Source organism: Xiphias gladius, chromosome 10 (genome assembly GCF_016859285.1).
Source record: "Xiphias gladius isolate SHS-SW01 ecotype Sanya breed wild chromosome 10, ASM1685928v1, whole genome shotgun sequence".
Taxonomy (NCBI): Eukaryota; Metazoa; Chordata; class Actinopteri; order Istiophoriformes; family Xiphiidae; genus Xiphias; species Xiphias gladius.
The window spans coordinates 18,882,449-18,897,587 of NC_053409.1; the positions used below are offsets into that span (position 1 = coordinate 18,882,449).

General features: G+C 43.2%; 2 protein-coding genes across 3 annotated transcripts; one reads left to right on the plus strand and one right to left on the minus strand.

Moving 5' to 3' along the window:
* Positions 1-72: 72 nt before the first annotated feature.
* On the minus strand, positions 73-6,733 carry pccb (propionyl-CoA carboxylase subunit beta). Its single transcript, XM_040136524.1, has 15 exons — positions 6,448-6,733; positions 5,096-5,215; positions 4,919-4,987; positions 4,756-4,812; positions 4,342-4,455; positions 4,132-4,242; positions 3,785-3,893; positions 3,309-3,429; positions 3,118-3,199; positions 2,877-3,000; positions 2,508-2,615; positions 1,932-2,032; positions 1,329-1,378; positions 1,145-1,293; positions 73-1,064 (listed from the first exon to the last, which is right to left on the minus strand). Exons 1-15 carry the CDS (start codon positions 6,691-6,693, stop codon positions 943-945), a joined length of 1,683 nt encoding a protein of 560 aa, XP_039992458.1. The 5' UTR covers positions 6,694-6,733; the 3' UTR covers positions 73-942.
* Positions 6,734-7,165: 432 nt separating this feature from the next.
* On the plus strand, positions 7,166-14,605 carry msl2a (MSL complex subunit 2a). 2 transcript variants are annotated; one of them, XM_040138149.1, is made up of 4 exons: positions 8,787-8,811; positions 9,726-9,885; positions 10,619-12,030; positions 12,627-14,605. In XM_040138149.1, exons 2-4 carry the CDS (start codon positions 9,744-9,746, stop codon positions 12,927-12,929), a joined length of 1,857 nt encoding a protein of 618 aa, XP_039994083.1. In that variant the 5' UTR covers positions 8,787-8,811; positions 9,726-9,743; the 3' UTR covers positions 12,930-14,605. The 2 variants fall into 2 exon arrangements, with proteins under 2 accessions (XP_039994084.1, XP_039994083.1); XM_040138150.1 differs by lacking the exons at positions 8,787-8,811; positions 9,726-9,885 and adding an exon at positions 7,166-7,438.
* Positions 14,606-15,139: the final 534 nt, after the last annotated feature.

A 15,139-nucleotide genomic window follows, 5' to 3' on the forward strand; every position in this document is an offset into this window, starting at 1 on the left:
TCAGTTCTTATACTTGTCAAATCTCTTCAAAACACTGTAAACTGACTACATGGTACTGCATCGGTAGAAGTAAATAAAACACCACTGGTATTGAGTCCATGATTTATTTCACAGATGGCAGAACAGAGCCTGCCAGAGAGAAAAGGCACAGTTCCGGGTTGAGGGGATGAATTTTTCTTTACCTCAACGGAGGACGTGAAACACAGGGAGTGCATCTGAAAGCGCAAACTACTGTACAACCAAGGAAAACTTCATACAGTACATCAACAGGGTTTGGAAACACTGTACGTGACAACAGACCACAGAGTGTTCGCATTGTCCGCTAAAACTATCACGTTGATAGTTGCCTGCGATTTTTAGGATGCATATTATCAGCTATATGTAATCTGCCCTTTCAGATACAGCCTTTGTTCTGAGGATATCAAATCATACCAACAATAGTGACCAATATGGCCACTACTGACATTTAAAATGTATTGATTATTCCATTCAGGTAGTGTAAAATGTTTAAGCTTTTCAAAATAACATCTTGCATATCAGTGGTGAAGATGTAAATATACACGTCCTGATTTTGTTCAAAGAGCACCAATATTTCCCCCAAATCTTAAAAATTTCTCAAAGCTTGAGGCTGATGCTTTAACACAGTTTACTGCTAAAAAAAAAATTGAGCAGTGAGCTGGGAGAAAATTTGGGAATCCAAAATCACTATTAAGCATGAACCAAATCAGGGAGTGTATCTCCATGTGTTGCCTCTAGTGGAGTGGTAAATGAACAGCAAGGAGAAACAGTGAAATATGACAACTAACATCTGCTTGGCAGGCTACTGAAGTCATCATCACGAGGTACCGCTGCAGTTTGAAGGTAGACTTGATACACGAAAAATCCTACAGCCTTTAGAGTGCCCTTAGATTAGTGATCATGTGAAAACTGCCTGGGTACGTTTCACAGAGGAATGTTGGCGTGTTTCTTCCAGGGGTTGACTTGCTTCTTGCTGGCCAGCACTTCCAGATCTGTACAAATCTTCCTGCGCGTGGTCGACGGCTCGATGATGTCATCCACAAAACCTGAAAACAAACATTTGGAGGGTCAGAGAGAACCGTGCGGTGTATTATATTTGTTTTCTTGAAGAAATTGGCATGTTTACCTCTAACAGCAGCTGGGAAGGGATTGGCAAACTTTTCCACGTATTCAGCCTCCGCCTCCGCCTGGTTCTCCTTCCCTCTGAAGATAATCTGAACAGCACCCTGAAAAAAAAAAAAAAAACCATACACACTGTCAAATCCTAAAGAAATAAAAAGGGGGGGGGGGTAGAGACATACAGAAAGAATTCTCCTCTCAGGTGTTTGGAGCTCATCACATCATAGGCTCCTCCGTAAGCCTGGGATACACACACACACAACCACACTGTGCGCTATTAATAGTGGAGAGCATATCACAATGCTCCATTTAGTGCAAACTCAGCACGTCCTGCAGCTGCTTCACAGTAAAAAGTATTCCAGTGGAGAGAATCTATAATGGCCTCTAGTGTGAGGCACCTGCAGGACGGGTTGAGTAACAGTCCCCTGGTAGCCACTTAGCCTGGTTTAGCCTCTGACATAGGTTTAGAAGTTGACCTAAATCTACACATGAACAGTTTGTGTCACATTTTGGTCGGTGGATCAGTTTTATTTAACTGCTCGGCTCAAGAAGAACCACAGAAGTGCTTACAGCAGGTGCAAACCTTCAACTTCAAACACAATCAAGGTAAGCAGCGCCTTGCTGCTACCCCAACACGGCACTTAGGCTGGTGCCACCTTGGCCTCACGTTGAGCAGGGGGAAACCCTTCACGCCTAACTTCTCCTCTAGTTCCATAAAAGTATTTTCACTCGATGTGATTTTCCCACATTTGTCTCTTCTCATTTTGTTCACACACACACACACACACACACACCTTTCTTGTAATGACGGTTATTTTTGGGACGGTGGCCTCTGCGAAAGCAAACAGCAGTTTGGCTCCGTGCCTGATGATGCCTCCATACTCCTGAGCGGTACCTGTTGACAACCATCAGTGTGCGCTGTCAGATGTGGCAATAAATACATTTCAATGCAAATAGGACTTTCTGCTTACATGTCAAGCAACACAGTCTACATAGGTCATAGTATAGGCATGTTAGCCAATTATTTATGAGTACTCCCATTGTGAAACCAGTTACTGTAATATGTACAGTATTTACTATTACTGTATGTACGAGCCCCTTATTTCTTTTCCCTGAGCTTTTCAGCTAAATCTTTTCCTACTTTTTGTGCTGGTGGACTTTTCCATTTGTAGACAAGACACCACATCTAGACCAAAACATTCCGCTAATTGTTTTGGTCATGTCAGCAAAAAAAAAAAAACTCCCCAGATAAATCAGAGGTCAATATCCTAACCTGTCTAAGATGGAAACTACAGTGTGGCTGATAACTGGATTAGTCCTTGCGTGTAAATGCAGCTCGTGACCATGCACTGTGAGATTTTGAGGAATACCTGGCAGGAAGCCCGGCACATCCACAAAGGTGATGATAGGAATGTTGAAAGCATCACAGAAGCGTACAAAGCGGGCTCCCTTCACTGAGGAGTTGATGTCCAAACAACCTGATGCACAAGACAGAGATTAGGCAATATTAAAAAACACACCAGAGTCTATTATTAAAACATCTAGCAATAGCCTTGTTCCCAATTGATTGTCTACTACCATGCTCTTCTGGGGCCTTCATTTGTTCAATCATAGAATAAAAAAGACGACAGAAAAAGATGAAAAACTATTCAAATTATTTGATTCATATAATTTCACATGATTATTTATGCTTTCTGTCTGCCCCTCTTACATTTGGCCCCTCAGTTTTCTTTACTCACCAGAAGCTACTTTGGGCTGGTTACCCACGATGCCCACCGTGCGTCCATTCATGCGGGCGAAGCCCACCACAATGTTCTTGGCGTAGTTGGGCATGATCTCAAAGAAGTCCTTCTCATCCACTATCTGAACAGACGCATGAAGAAAAGGAAACTATTACTACTGGCAGAGATTACATGAGCTGTAGTTGCATGCATAAGAGTGTGTGAGTGTGTGTGTGTGTGTGTGTGCGTGCACACATACTGCTCGAATGATGTCCAACATGTCATAAGCTTTGGTTGACTCAAACGGGACGATGGTGTCCAATGAAGGTACCAGGCGATCACTGAGAAAAGGAAAGAGATATCAGACACGTGTTGAAAATAAAAGGTGATTCTTTTACAAAGAAAGGTGAGTGGTTGTTTTGTGAAGTGGAGGTGAGGATGATTGGTCACCTGCGGTCGTGGCACTCCCTGACAGGGGAAGGATCCTGATTGCTAAGCGGCAGGAAGTTGAAGAACTCCCGCAGACTCAGGAGGGCCTCAACGTCATTCTCAAATGCATGGTGAGCCACGCCTGAGAACAAGACATGAAATGCTTGATTGACAGTATTGTTGTTTTTAAGTGTCTTTGAATTCAAAAAGTGCTCACAGATGAGCCACCGCAAGATTTACGCGTTGATATGGCCAGTAATCCTGGATCAGCTTTCATACACTCAAGAAGGTTTTAAGAATACGGCCGCTGGAACGCAATTGGGACAGAGCCAAAGGCGAGGTGCTTGTAAAGAGAGCCAATGGTTGCTACAGCTGAACGTTTAGATCACGGCACCCTCACACCGATTTTGGATGTGAAGATGCTGTATAAAACTCAACTCTTCAACAAGACAAAACAAGAAATATCAGGAGAAATAAAAGCTTACGTCCAAACTAACCAGACACGGAGGTGTGCGTTTTGGCTCCACCGAGCTCCTCTTGAGTCACGTCTTCGTTGGTGACAGACTTCACAACGTCCGGTCCTGTGATGAACAGGTATGATGTGTCCTGCATGTACGCACACACACACACACACACACACACACACACACACACACACACACACACACACACACACACACACACACACAAAAAAAAAAAAAACACGTCAGAAACTGGCATTTTGCCAATACTGAAGCACTTTGGTTGTCTTCTGCAGCTAAAATAAAATAAAATTGTTTATCAGACTAAAAAAGCAGAACAAGGGGTTTAGTATATCAGCTGTATTTGTGTGGTTCCCAAATACCTTAACCATGAAGGTGAAATCTGTCAGCGCGGGGGAGTAGACGGCCCCTCCTGCACAGGGACCCATGATGAGGGAGATCTGAGGGACAACTCCTGAAGCCATCACATTCCTCTGAAAAAGGTAAGTATTTTTCATTAATAGCGTCAAAAAAAAAAAAAAAAAAGACGTCAATGAGCAGTGATGTGCAAAAACTCTACAAAATGACCACACCAGGAATATATCTGCATATCCGGCCAGAGACTCCACTCCTTCCTGGATCCGAGCTCCTCCAGAGTCATTCAGCCCAATGACCGGGGCTCCAACTGTCATGGCCTGGTCCATGATCTGAGCACAGAACATTTAAGAGGGGTATAATTAAAACATGCAAAAAGAAGAAAAAAAAAAAAGATGAAGAACCACTGACAAAATACAAATACGCTGACGGACATTATATTCTCAGAGCACAGATTACTTAAGGAAAAAATAACTTTAATGGCGCTATTTCAGCATTTTTTCCATTTTGTCCAATGGGATTTGCATGGTTCACTCAGACACACACACACACACACACACACACTTCAGTACCTGAGTAATGTACTAAAATATGAAATATCGATAGCGTTCCTGGTGGTTCCACTAACCTACCTTACAGATCTTCTGTGCATGAGCTCCAGAGAGACTGCCGCCAAACACTGTGAAGTCCTGAGACAAACAGAAAAGGACCAGACAGAAAGAAAAGGAAAATTACATTTATGATTTCCTACAGTTTAAATTTTTATTTATTTATTTATTTATTATGCATGCGTACCTGACTAAATACATAGACCAGTCGGCCATTAATCCTGCCTCGGCCTGTCACGACGCTGTCACCCGGGAACTAAGTCAGAGAGAGAGAGAAAAAGATATGCTGTCAGTAAAATTTCAGAACCAAGAGGAAGGAGTTGCTGCGAACTTTACGCGGACCAAACGGGATTTGTCCTGTTACCTTGTTTCTGTCCTGCTCCATGCCAAAGTCGGAGCAGCGATGCTCCACAAACATGTCTGTCTCCACAAAGGACTCGGGGTCCAACAGCAGCTCCACTCGCTCCCTGGCGGTCAGTTTACCCTGCAACACATACACCCGGTTACTACAGATTTACCTGAAAGAACACTCCGCTGCAGCCGTGCATTATGACGATATATACCACGACACGATACAAATGTGTATATATCCAACAGAATGGATAATCTGCTGACACCAGTGCTACCATGAGTCCGGGGACTGGCGTGGCCCTAAAACTTGAGTCGAATGAATGTAACTGATTCTGAAATACTGAATTATTTCATATCAATGACAAAGAAAAAAAACTGTATATGATGTGGATTGATTACATGATGAGTGACACCTAATCCACCTAAAAAGTCAGTATCGCCGATCGCACCGACCTGGCGGATCGGATCGGAGCATCCCAAGCAACACTAGACTTTAGAGTTTTGTAGACTTTATTTGTCAGGTATTTAATTTGCTGGATTATCCAAAAGCAGACGTCACCGTCTTGCATTTTATCTATAAGCACTTTCTCAAGTGATTTTCCAGAAGTTTGAATATATCCTGATAAAGACTCGCATAAACCTTGATATCAAGGTCGCCTGCTCCTTTACTACACCACTTGATTTCATATTTGCAGGTACAACCACCCCATTGATTTCACTGAGCAAAACGTGGTCAAATTCGGTCATCCCTATAATTTAGATGAACTTTTAACAGCAAAGTGGCATTGATGATCCTCTGTAGTATCTTCTAGGCTTGGAAATTCACGTCAACTTGTCTGTGCTGTAGCACTGGACAACGGAACAATGGTCACTTTCAAATGCCTGGTTTGTTTGGGAACTATTTTGGGAACTTTGGGGAAAATGCCTCGGGATTTGTTGTTTAACCCGAGGTTTAGAGCTTCACCTGCAGTTGGCAGGGGATTAGTACCTTGCTCAAGGGCACCGAGAGGCAGCTCTCGCGGAAAGTATCTCACGTGCCGCCGAGTGACAGCTCATTCAAGCAAGGCTAGAAAGTTGGTTTGTAAAGGTCACTTGAGTGTGTGTGTGTGTGTGTGTGTGTGTGTGTGTGTGTGTGTGTGTGTGTGTGTGTGTGTGTGTGTGTGTGTGTGAAAGGGGTTAAAAAGAAAAGAAAAGTAAACACTCCAGTGGCAACCACCGACTTAGAGCCTTTTAGCCAGGCACTTCACCTATCAACCGCTCCGGCTGTCAATGTCTTTAAAGCAAATTAGGCTAAAACCCGCACACATGCTCAAGTAAACGCATTTTAACTTAAAAAGAAATCGAGTCAGTGTTAGCTGATTTTACCCTTTTGTGTTGTGCATCTATTCTCTTCTGACCTCCCCCGACAAGCGCCGCCTTTCGTTTCTTGTCAATCCTCTCTTTAACGGACGGGTGGCTGACCGAGTACCAGCGGCTGTCCCGTTGCAGTCTCGTCTGCGGCACCGCGGCGGCGACTGCGCCATGTTTGACTTGGGCCAGACCCCTGAGAGATATCCTCAACCCATTTACCAGTCCGCAGCTGCTCCGAGCCACACCGAAGGCCGCCATCATGGTTGCGTGTGTTCTCGGATGACAGCGGCCAGGGGCATGAAAGGCAGACTTTGAGCCAATAGCGAAGGGGGGGGCGAGCTCTCACAGCCAATAAGAAAAAGGGAGTTTGTAGCTGTGGCTGGTGGGCGGGACTTGGAGGGCATCCGGTTTTCTTGTAGTTCATGGGGGCCTGTAACCTGAAAGTCAAGTTGTGGGGCCTTTTTTCCCCTGCGTTTAGCTTGTCAGGTAAAACTTCCTCTCCGTTTCTGGGCCTCTCGCTTCTTGGCAATTCTCAACCCCGAACGCTGCCCTAACAACCCCGTATTACACGGAAACGTGTGCATAACAATAACTGTTGGGGACAACGGGGGTAAGGGCAGCCTGACAGGTCTGACGCAGGGTAAAATTCCAAACTCCACGATCACTGGAGGCCACATGAATCACTGCCTGAACTGAATGTCACTGAAATAAACACTTCACAATGTTTATGTACTTAATATGATATAAAAGAAAGGTTCTCAGATGTCCCCGAATTCATTTTGCACTGAAAAAGCGATTCAGAGGTATGGATGAGCAGTTTGTAGTTTTAGGAGTCACGAAGCCTTTGAGCCACTTTAGAAAAATTAGTTGGAACTGGTTTCCCAGGTCGAAATAAGTCATAAAAAGTTTGAAGGTTCATTCTTGGCCTTGGAAATAGTAATTCCACAAAACAACCTTAACTCGAGGTCCGCCCATGTGAAATGCGGTTGAAAGCTCTGGAAAAACAGTAAGTGGACCTTTCACCTAACTGAATGCTAAACGCAAACACTACAGTGACAGTCAGGCCGGTAGCCTAAATCAAGTTATTCTCAAATATGAATCCTCTGCAACTTTTGTGCTTTTTACTTTTCCAAATGTATTATATGGTAATAAATTGATAGCACTGTCAGAGACAATTCAGTTAACAACAGAAAACAAATTTGTTGGTGCAAACGTGAAATGAGTTGGCTGTTTTAAACTTATACAAAGCAGCTTTAATTAAATTTAATAAGACGATTTAAAAAAAAATCCCTGTATCCTTTACAAAAAAACACTGCTATAAAGATTCGCCCGTGCATTGGGAGCATGAATGACCCAGCTGAATGTGCCGGTGATGCCATTCACAATTCTTTCACTGTGACTGTGGGTAAGGAAAAATACCCCACTGTAAATTACTCCATAGCAAGTAAAAGTCATGCATTCAAAATCTTACTTTTGATGTAAGTATACTATGTAAGTATAATCAGGATAAATGTACTTAAAGTATGCAGGGTAAAAGTACTTAATGCATAAAAATGTTCCCCGACTGATGTTCTGTTGGATTCATTTGTAAGAAGCATTTCATCTCTTGATGACTCATTTCTTCCAAGAGCATCTCCTCTCCTAACACCTCTGACGCTTTTACACGCCTAACTAGCACTTACTGGGCACTTCCGGGGCACTTCTTTACCTGATCTCCTTGCACTTTGTCTTTTGAACAGATCTAGTGCTTAGCACTTACTTCAAGGTCTCTTTCTGCACTAAAGCTTTGGGTGTTGTCCCTCACTTGTAAGTCGCTTTGGATAGAGGCGTCTGACAAATGAGTAAATGTAAATGTAGTCGGTTGAGGTGGAGCTAACTTTTAACTATTTGGTATAGGACTGCAACTAATGATTATTTTCATCTGCTGATCACGAAAAACGACCAAAACACTTATCAAAATTTTTGCTAATTAATTTTCAGTAAATCAACTTATCATTTCAGCTCTACTTGTACTGTTTGGTAGTTTAATTCATAACAAAGCATCACATTTTAGAAGTTACTCATATTTCTGTATGCTAAAAACTTCACTTTGTAAAGTAGCTAGTAAGTAAAACTATCAAATTATTTTAGTGGAGTCAAAAGTACAATATTTCCCTCTGAAACGTAGTTGAGTAGAAGTATAAAGTGGAATGAACAGAAGATACTCAGGTAAAACACAAGTAGCTATCTTTATTCATTTAGTCAAGCCGGACAACTTTCTCATCCTCTTCTTGAAAGAATAAACGAATTGCTACTTTTTATTTGCAAGATGCTTATTATAGTAAGTAAAGAAAATGAAGGAGGGCACGAGAAGACGCTGTGAAGCCTTCGTACACTACGGTAACCAGGGTAACTAGGAGAAATCTCGCGTGATGATCATGTCTGTCGAGAGGGGTTTGATGCGAGGAAACTGGAAAATCGAATGCTTGATGCATTTGTAAAAGGACTAGTTAGCTATGTTTCGGTCACCGCTCGCCAAGTATTATAGTAAAACGTATCAAAATCGAAGGATTTCAATTTACCGCTTGTATTTCCCTCCTGTGCGCGAGGTATAAGGTGGCCCAAGGGGGGGTGGGGGGGTTAGTGATACGGTTGATTTTTCGCTAGCTAATTTGGCTAGCCATGTTAACGCTAGCTGGTTAGCTTTGTTTACATCAAGTGCGCGCCTGTGATGTGTTAGCTTATTGCTAACCAAAGAATTTTGCGATCTTAGCAGCTCATCGTTCGGTTAGACATCGACGAAGAGACATTGTTTGGTAGTAAACTGGCTCTATGGCTAACACCGACCATCTCTCGTGTAAAACGTTTGCCAGATGTCGTAAGCTAACGCTAGCTATATAATGCTAAGCTTTTGATTATGGGTCGTTTGATCATTTGATTCGCCGTTAGCTGTTAGGCACCGTTAGGGATAATGTGAGTAATTATAACATAGGGTCGAACTGGTCCGAAATAACAGAAACTAATTGTGATCTGACTGATCTAGATGGTGAATAGTAACGACTACGAACCGGTGGTGCTAACTTTAGCTAGCCACCTGCCAAGCTAATGTGCGCCTTTAATGATAACCGCTTCACTATGTTCGTTGTCTATTATTGTTTCTGTTATAATTCGTATGTCTGCATTGACACACGAGTGACTGACTGTTGAACCGCCAGGCCAGGTTATATTTCCTCCATCCACCCTGAGACTTGGCTACCCGTCGTAGTGAGTGGCTGGATTTTTTTTTTTTTTTCCCCGGGCCGTGTTTCCCTGAGGCTGCGGAGTAAACCGCTATGAACCCCGTTAATGCAACCGCACTGTACGTGTCCGCCAGCCGGGCCGTGCTTCAGTGTGACCCGCGGAAGCCTCACACCTTCGCAGAGATGTACAAGTTACTGCCCTTCTTCCGACAGTCACTCGCATGCCTTGTCTGTGGTAAGCAAGCTGAAAATATCAGTGTATCACTGCAAGATTATCATTCATTATTATTCATCAGTTTAATGATTAAGCAGGATGGAGCCTTCTTTGTTTGTTTCAGTAGACTGGGACATATTAGTTCAGAATAAGTCCAAAATGCACCAACATTTAAGGTATAGAAACAATTAAAATCCCAGATGAGTTATAGATTTTTAGTCATTAGATTTATTGATTTCCCTGCTTTGTTTGCAAAACATCAGTTGGTACATTGAAGTGAAACAGTTATTTCATTCATTGATTAGTCAGTTGACAGACAATTGTTTGGCATTTATTTTTCAATTCTTAATCTTTTTAAGGTCATTTTTCAAGCAAAAACTCCGACTATCATCAGGTGATAGCCTCTCATTTGTGGGCATTTGCTCTCTCTCTTTCTGTTTTCTATCACTGTAAACCTAATGTTTTTTTGATTTTGGACTCAAAATATTTGAAGTAATTACCTTGGGTTCTGGGAAATTGTGACGGGGATTTTTTCATTGTTTTCTAATAGTTAAGTAGTCCTAAGTTGAGGAAAAAAAGCAGCAGATTAATCGATTCTAATGGTAGTTACAATGGTTTCTATAGAGGCATGAGGTTGAATGGAAGTGGCTTTAAATGAATTAAATCCAGCTAGTTGGTTGTGCCAAATTTGCTGTGCATAAGTGCAAAGTGGATAAATAAGTGGATTAACAGCTCCCTCTTGTTTTTGTATCAGGTAAACTGCTTCAGGATCCTATTTCTCCAACACATCCAGAGTGTCAGCATTATGTGTGCTTGGGCTGTAAAGGCCAGCAGATGCAGATCAGGCCGTCGTGCAGCCGCTGTAAGGACTATTCCGGCTTCCAGGAGAACAAACAGCTCTCCTTGCTGGTTCAGTGCTACAGGAAGCTCTGCCTCTATGTCACTCATTCACCGTTGCTGCCGTTGGTCAGCAGCCATGTGGGAGGATCTCCAGAGGTTATGGCCTTGTTAGATGAGGTGCTAATGTCACATGAAGAGGAAATGGAGACACAGGACCCAAGCCTAGCACAGGAAGATGTGAATCTCTCTGCCCCTGAGTCACTTACCCCCACAGAGGCACCACCTGTTCCTGCAGAGCTCTCAGCTGTACCCCTGAGCTCCTCCTCTGACCCTCCCTGTTCCAATGGACCACAGGAATGCAATGGAGAAGTGCTGGAGGACCTAGATCCCTCTTCTCCTGAGCTGGAAGTATGTGAGCTGATAGAGGAGCAACCACAGACAGGCCTGTCTGTTTCCAGTACTGGTTGTGGTGGTCTGGAACTGAGTCTGACCACTGGACCTTTAGCCCCAACTCCAGGCACTGTGTGCTCACTCAGGGATGGGGAATCTAGCAGCAGGGAGCTGGAGGAGGGGGAGGTGTTGCTCCTCAGTGTGGAGGAGGTGTTACAGACTTTGGATCCCCTTCAGCCCAGTCGAGATTCTCCTCACACGCAACCGGACAGGACTCACACTCATACACACATAGCCACGGACAGAGCGCACGCTCAAATGTACATACAGCTGGATGCAGCTCATAACTACACACAGATTCAAACAGACAGGACTAACACAGTGGTAAGCCATGGTGCTCGTATACACACATCCTCCTTCGATCCTCCTCCAACCTCCAAGCCCCCGCCAGTCCGCCTTAACCGTAAACGATCTCATTCAGAGAGTGACAGGGAAAAGGTGAAACCCCTCCCTATCACTTCCATCCTACAGGGCTCATCCTCACAAGTACACACTCCAAACCCCTCTCATACACTACACACACCACCACCCACACCTTCCTTAACTGTACCAGCACACACATACTCATCCCTTCCCAATGGGGCCCCTCCCAAGCCCAGCCGCCCTGCACCCAATCACAGTAAAGGTGCCAGGAAGCATGTCGATCCAGGCCCTAAGAAGCCGCATGCCAAGGCCCGCAGTGGTGGAGGCTCCAAGACCAAGGACCGAAGCAAAGACCAGCGGTTAATGTCAGGCTGCCTGGTGCCCCCAGCACCAGTCAGGCCTCCATATAAGAAGCCAGTGGAGAAGAAGGGCTGTAAGTGTGGCAGGGCCACCCAGAATCCTTCTGTGCTGACCTGCAGGGGGCAACGCTGTCCCTGTTACTCAAACCGCAAGGTGAGACTATGATCATTAACACTTCCAGAATTTTGGGGGGCACATTTTTTTAAATGAATTTACTGACAGCAAGGTAATTTTGTCTATTTAATCAGCACTTCAGAAGTGTAATGCTATCGTTACGTGATTGGGTGTAGATTATTGTTGTAGCTATTTTATGTAGTGTAACTGTAAACAATGTTAAATGATACTATAACACTATTTTTTTTAAATATGGGCCTCCAGAAGAGTATTTGTTGCCAAGATAACAAAAGATGGGAATTCAGTTAAATGAACTAGAAATTGTAAGACCATTAACTGACCAGTCTTAAAGCTTTAATTCTTTAGGCTTTTTTGTTTTGATTTGTACATTGCCATGATTGGCTTAACCCTCACCGGTAAGGTGATGCAGGAAATGCCGTTGGTAAATCTTGATAGGGATAGACCAGTTGAATCTGTAAACAAAAACTGCTATCTGTCATTTATGTGATCTGTCCTGACTGCATTCTTTAAGTAACTTGTGGTGAGATCAGAATTTTTTTTGCAGCTCTTGTGCAGCTCATTGGTGTGATGCAAATAGACAAATCTCCTTATCTTTTTTCTTTCATCTTTCTCAGGCATGCTTGGATTGTATCTGTCGAGGTTGCCAGAACTCCTACATGGCCAACGGTGAGAAGAAGCTCGAGGCCTTCGCTGTGCCGGAGAAAGCCTTGGAACAGACACGGCTCACACTCGGCATCAACCTCACCAGCATCACGGCGGCCGCAGCACTCCGCAACCCGACAACCACCAGCATCCGTGCAAACACCCTCCTCAATGTCGCCACAGCAACAGGAACCCCCGTAACCACAGCCTTCCTGTCCCCAAGCCCCCCGCAAGAGCCCAACTATGAGGACAGCCTGGAGCTGCTGATTGGATGAGAGGCTGGAACTCCAAAAATGGACAGCTCGGTGCTGATCGAATGTGGCGGCTGATCATTGTGTCTGTCAGAAAACCTGTACCTCCCCCCTCCACAGGGGAGGCAATCTAAGGCAGCTATGGGTCTGTCCTGTCCTGTAACCTGCTTTTCTTCTGTGTTGGAAAATGCTGAGTAGTAAGACTAGCATGGGTGTGCCAAAGCCTCCTGTATTGTGCCTGTGTGCCGGTGTGTATTGTTGCCTGTCTGTAGTTAAACACTTATACTCGGTTCCACAGCTGTTCTGTACTTCAGAGGTGCTTTTTTTGTTCATAGACCACAGACATACTGTAAGAGGCAATAGGAACCCATACCAGGTTTTGTCTTTTGTCAGTGTGTGCGCACAATTATAGATCCAATTATGTGTGTATGCGTGATTTTTGGTGCATAATGACAACAAAAACTGCATCATCATATCTCAGTTACTTGTCACAGCATTTTCCATGTTTAAATATTGCTCCATGTATGGTTAAGAAATGCATAATTGGTATCAGGACGGCCCTTACTAATCCTTAACCGTGTATGTGTTCACACTTTAATTGTGAATGACTCTTGTGACTAATCTATGGAGAACTTCTCACACAAGACTGTATGCCTTTTCTATCTCATTAACTCACTCAATCCAAGTACTGTTGGCTGTTAATGAATTTGTCTTAATGAACTTGACTGATGCAGGCATTGTACAGGCAGCGAGATAATGTCAAAGCACTTGGCTGGCTCCACGGTTTCTCTGTGTGTGTGTGTGTGTGTGTGTCCGTGTGTGTGTGTGTGTGTGTGTGTGTGTGTGTGTGTGTGCGCCTGCTGAGATTTACTCTAATGTCGGGGGGGGGGGTTGTTAGCACTTAGTCTGATTGATTGGCCAAAATTACAACTAAAACCATTTTTGGTTACCATAGCAATAGGAGCACCAACAAGGAGCCTCCCAGCTCTCGTGTACACGCGCAGTTGTTTACAGTATTGCCATTTGTAGACTACAATTGTTCTAAAATATTACACCATTATGTTTTGATTATGGGATTGTACATGAATGTGTGTGTGTGTGTTTGTGTAACTGTGTGTATGTTAGATAAACTGAAGCCATAGATTGTCATTAACAAGACAAAATATCCTCTGCGAGTCCATTTTTTTCCCACAGTTGTAGTGTCCCGACTGATTAGAGACCAACTTATATACTATTTTTGATACCAAGTGTTTGAGATTTGGTACCACTGTCTTTTTGTGTGAGTGTGTGTGTGCGTGTGTTTTGGTTAAAGCACCTTGAAGCCCTCCTATAACCCAAGAGACTGTGTATTGTCTGTGTTTGTGTTTACTGTCTCAGCTGTAACATCATCATGTTTGTCAGTCCAGTCATGGTGACCAAAAAGAGACTGCAGGAGAGAGAGAGAGAGGACTCAGGCTGACCATACAAACACCTTGGTTCTCGACATAGACCAGGAAGTAGCAGGTGGATTGCATTATGATCAGCAAATATGATCTATCTTCCTGCGTGCGTGTGTGTATGTTTCAAAATGTATTTCTTTTGGGCATTACTTGAACCCTGATTAGTTTTTGGTATTTTTTTTTTTTTAATGTAAAAACTCTTGTTTGAGGAGTGACTCTTATTATTGCTGAAACATTCACTGCCATAATATGGAAACATGTAATACGACATGAATTAAATGATAGTTTTTTACTTTTTCAGTTTTGTGTCTTTTTTGTGTAGAGGGGGCATCTGACTCAGGTTTGCTTTAAAACTTCGCAGATGGGTGCAGATAGTGGCTCAGCACCAGATCTTTTAAAACCATAAATGAACACATATTTCAACATATTAAAATCTGGGAAAAGTAAAGTAGGAACTTTGTAAAATTAAATCTGTACAGGAAGCTTGAGTAAACCAAGAATCAGATGGGAAAGTTATTAATGCTTTGTAGGAATTTGGTCATAAATCACAGTATTAGAGAAATTTCATATCAGAAGTTTTACAGACAGACAAGCTGATCGTGGTGCAACAGGAGATCGGGGTTTCATCAAAGTTACTAGGATAAGTGATGGAATATATGGAATGGTTTATTCTTCGACCTTGTTATCATTGGCCTGGGAAAAGCAATGTTTTTTTTTGTTTGTTTGTTTGTTTTTTACATTCAATCTTTTCAGCAACCATTTTTAAAGGATTTTATCCAGCACTAAAGAAAACAC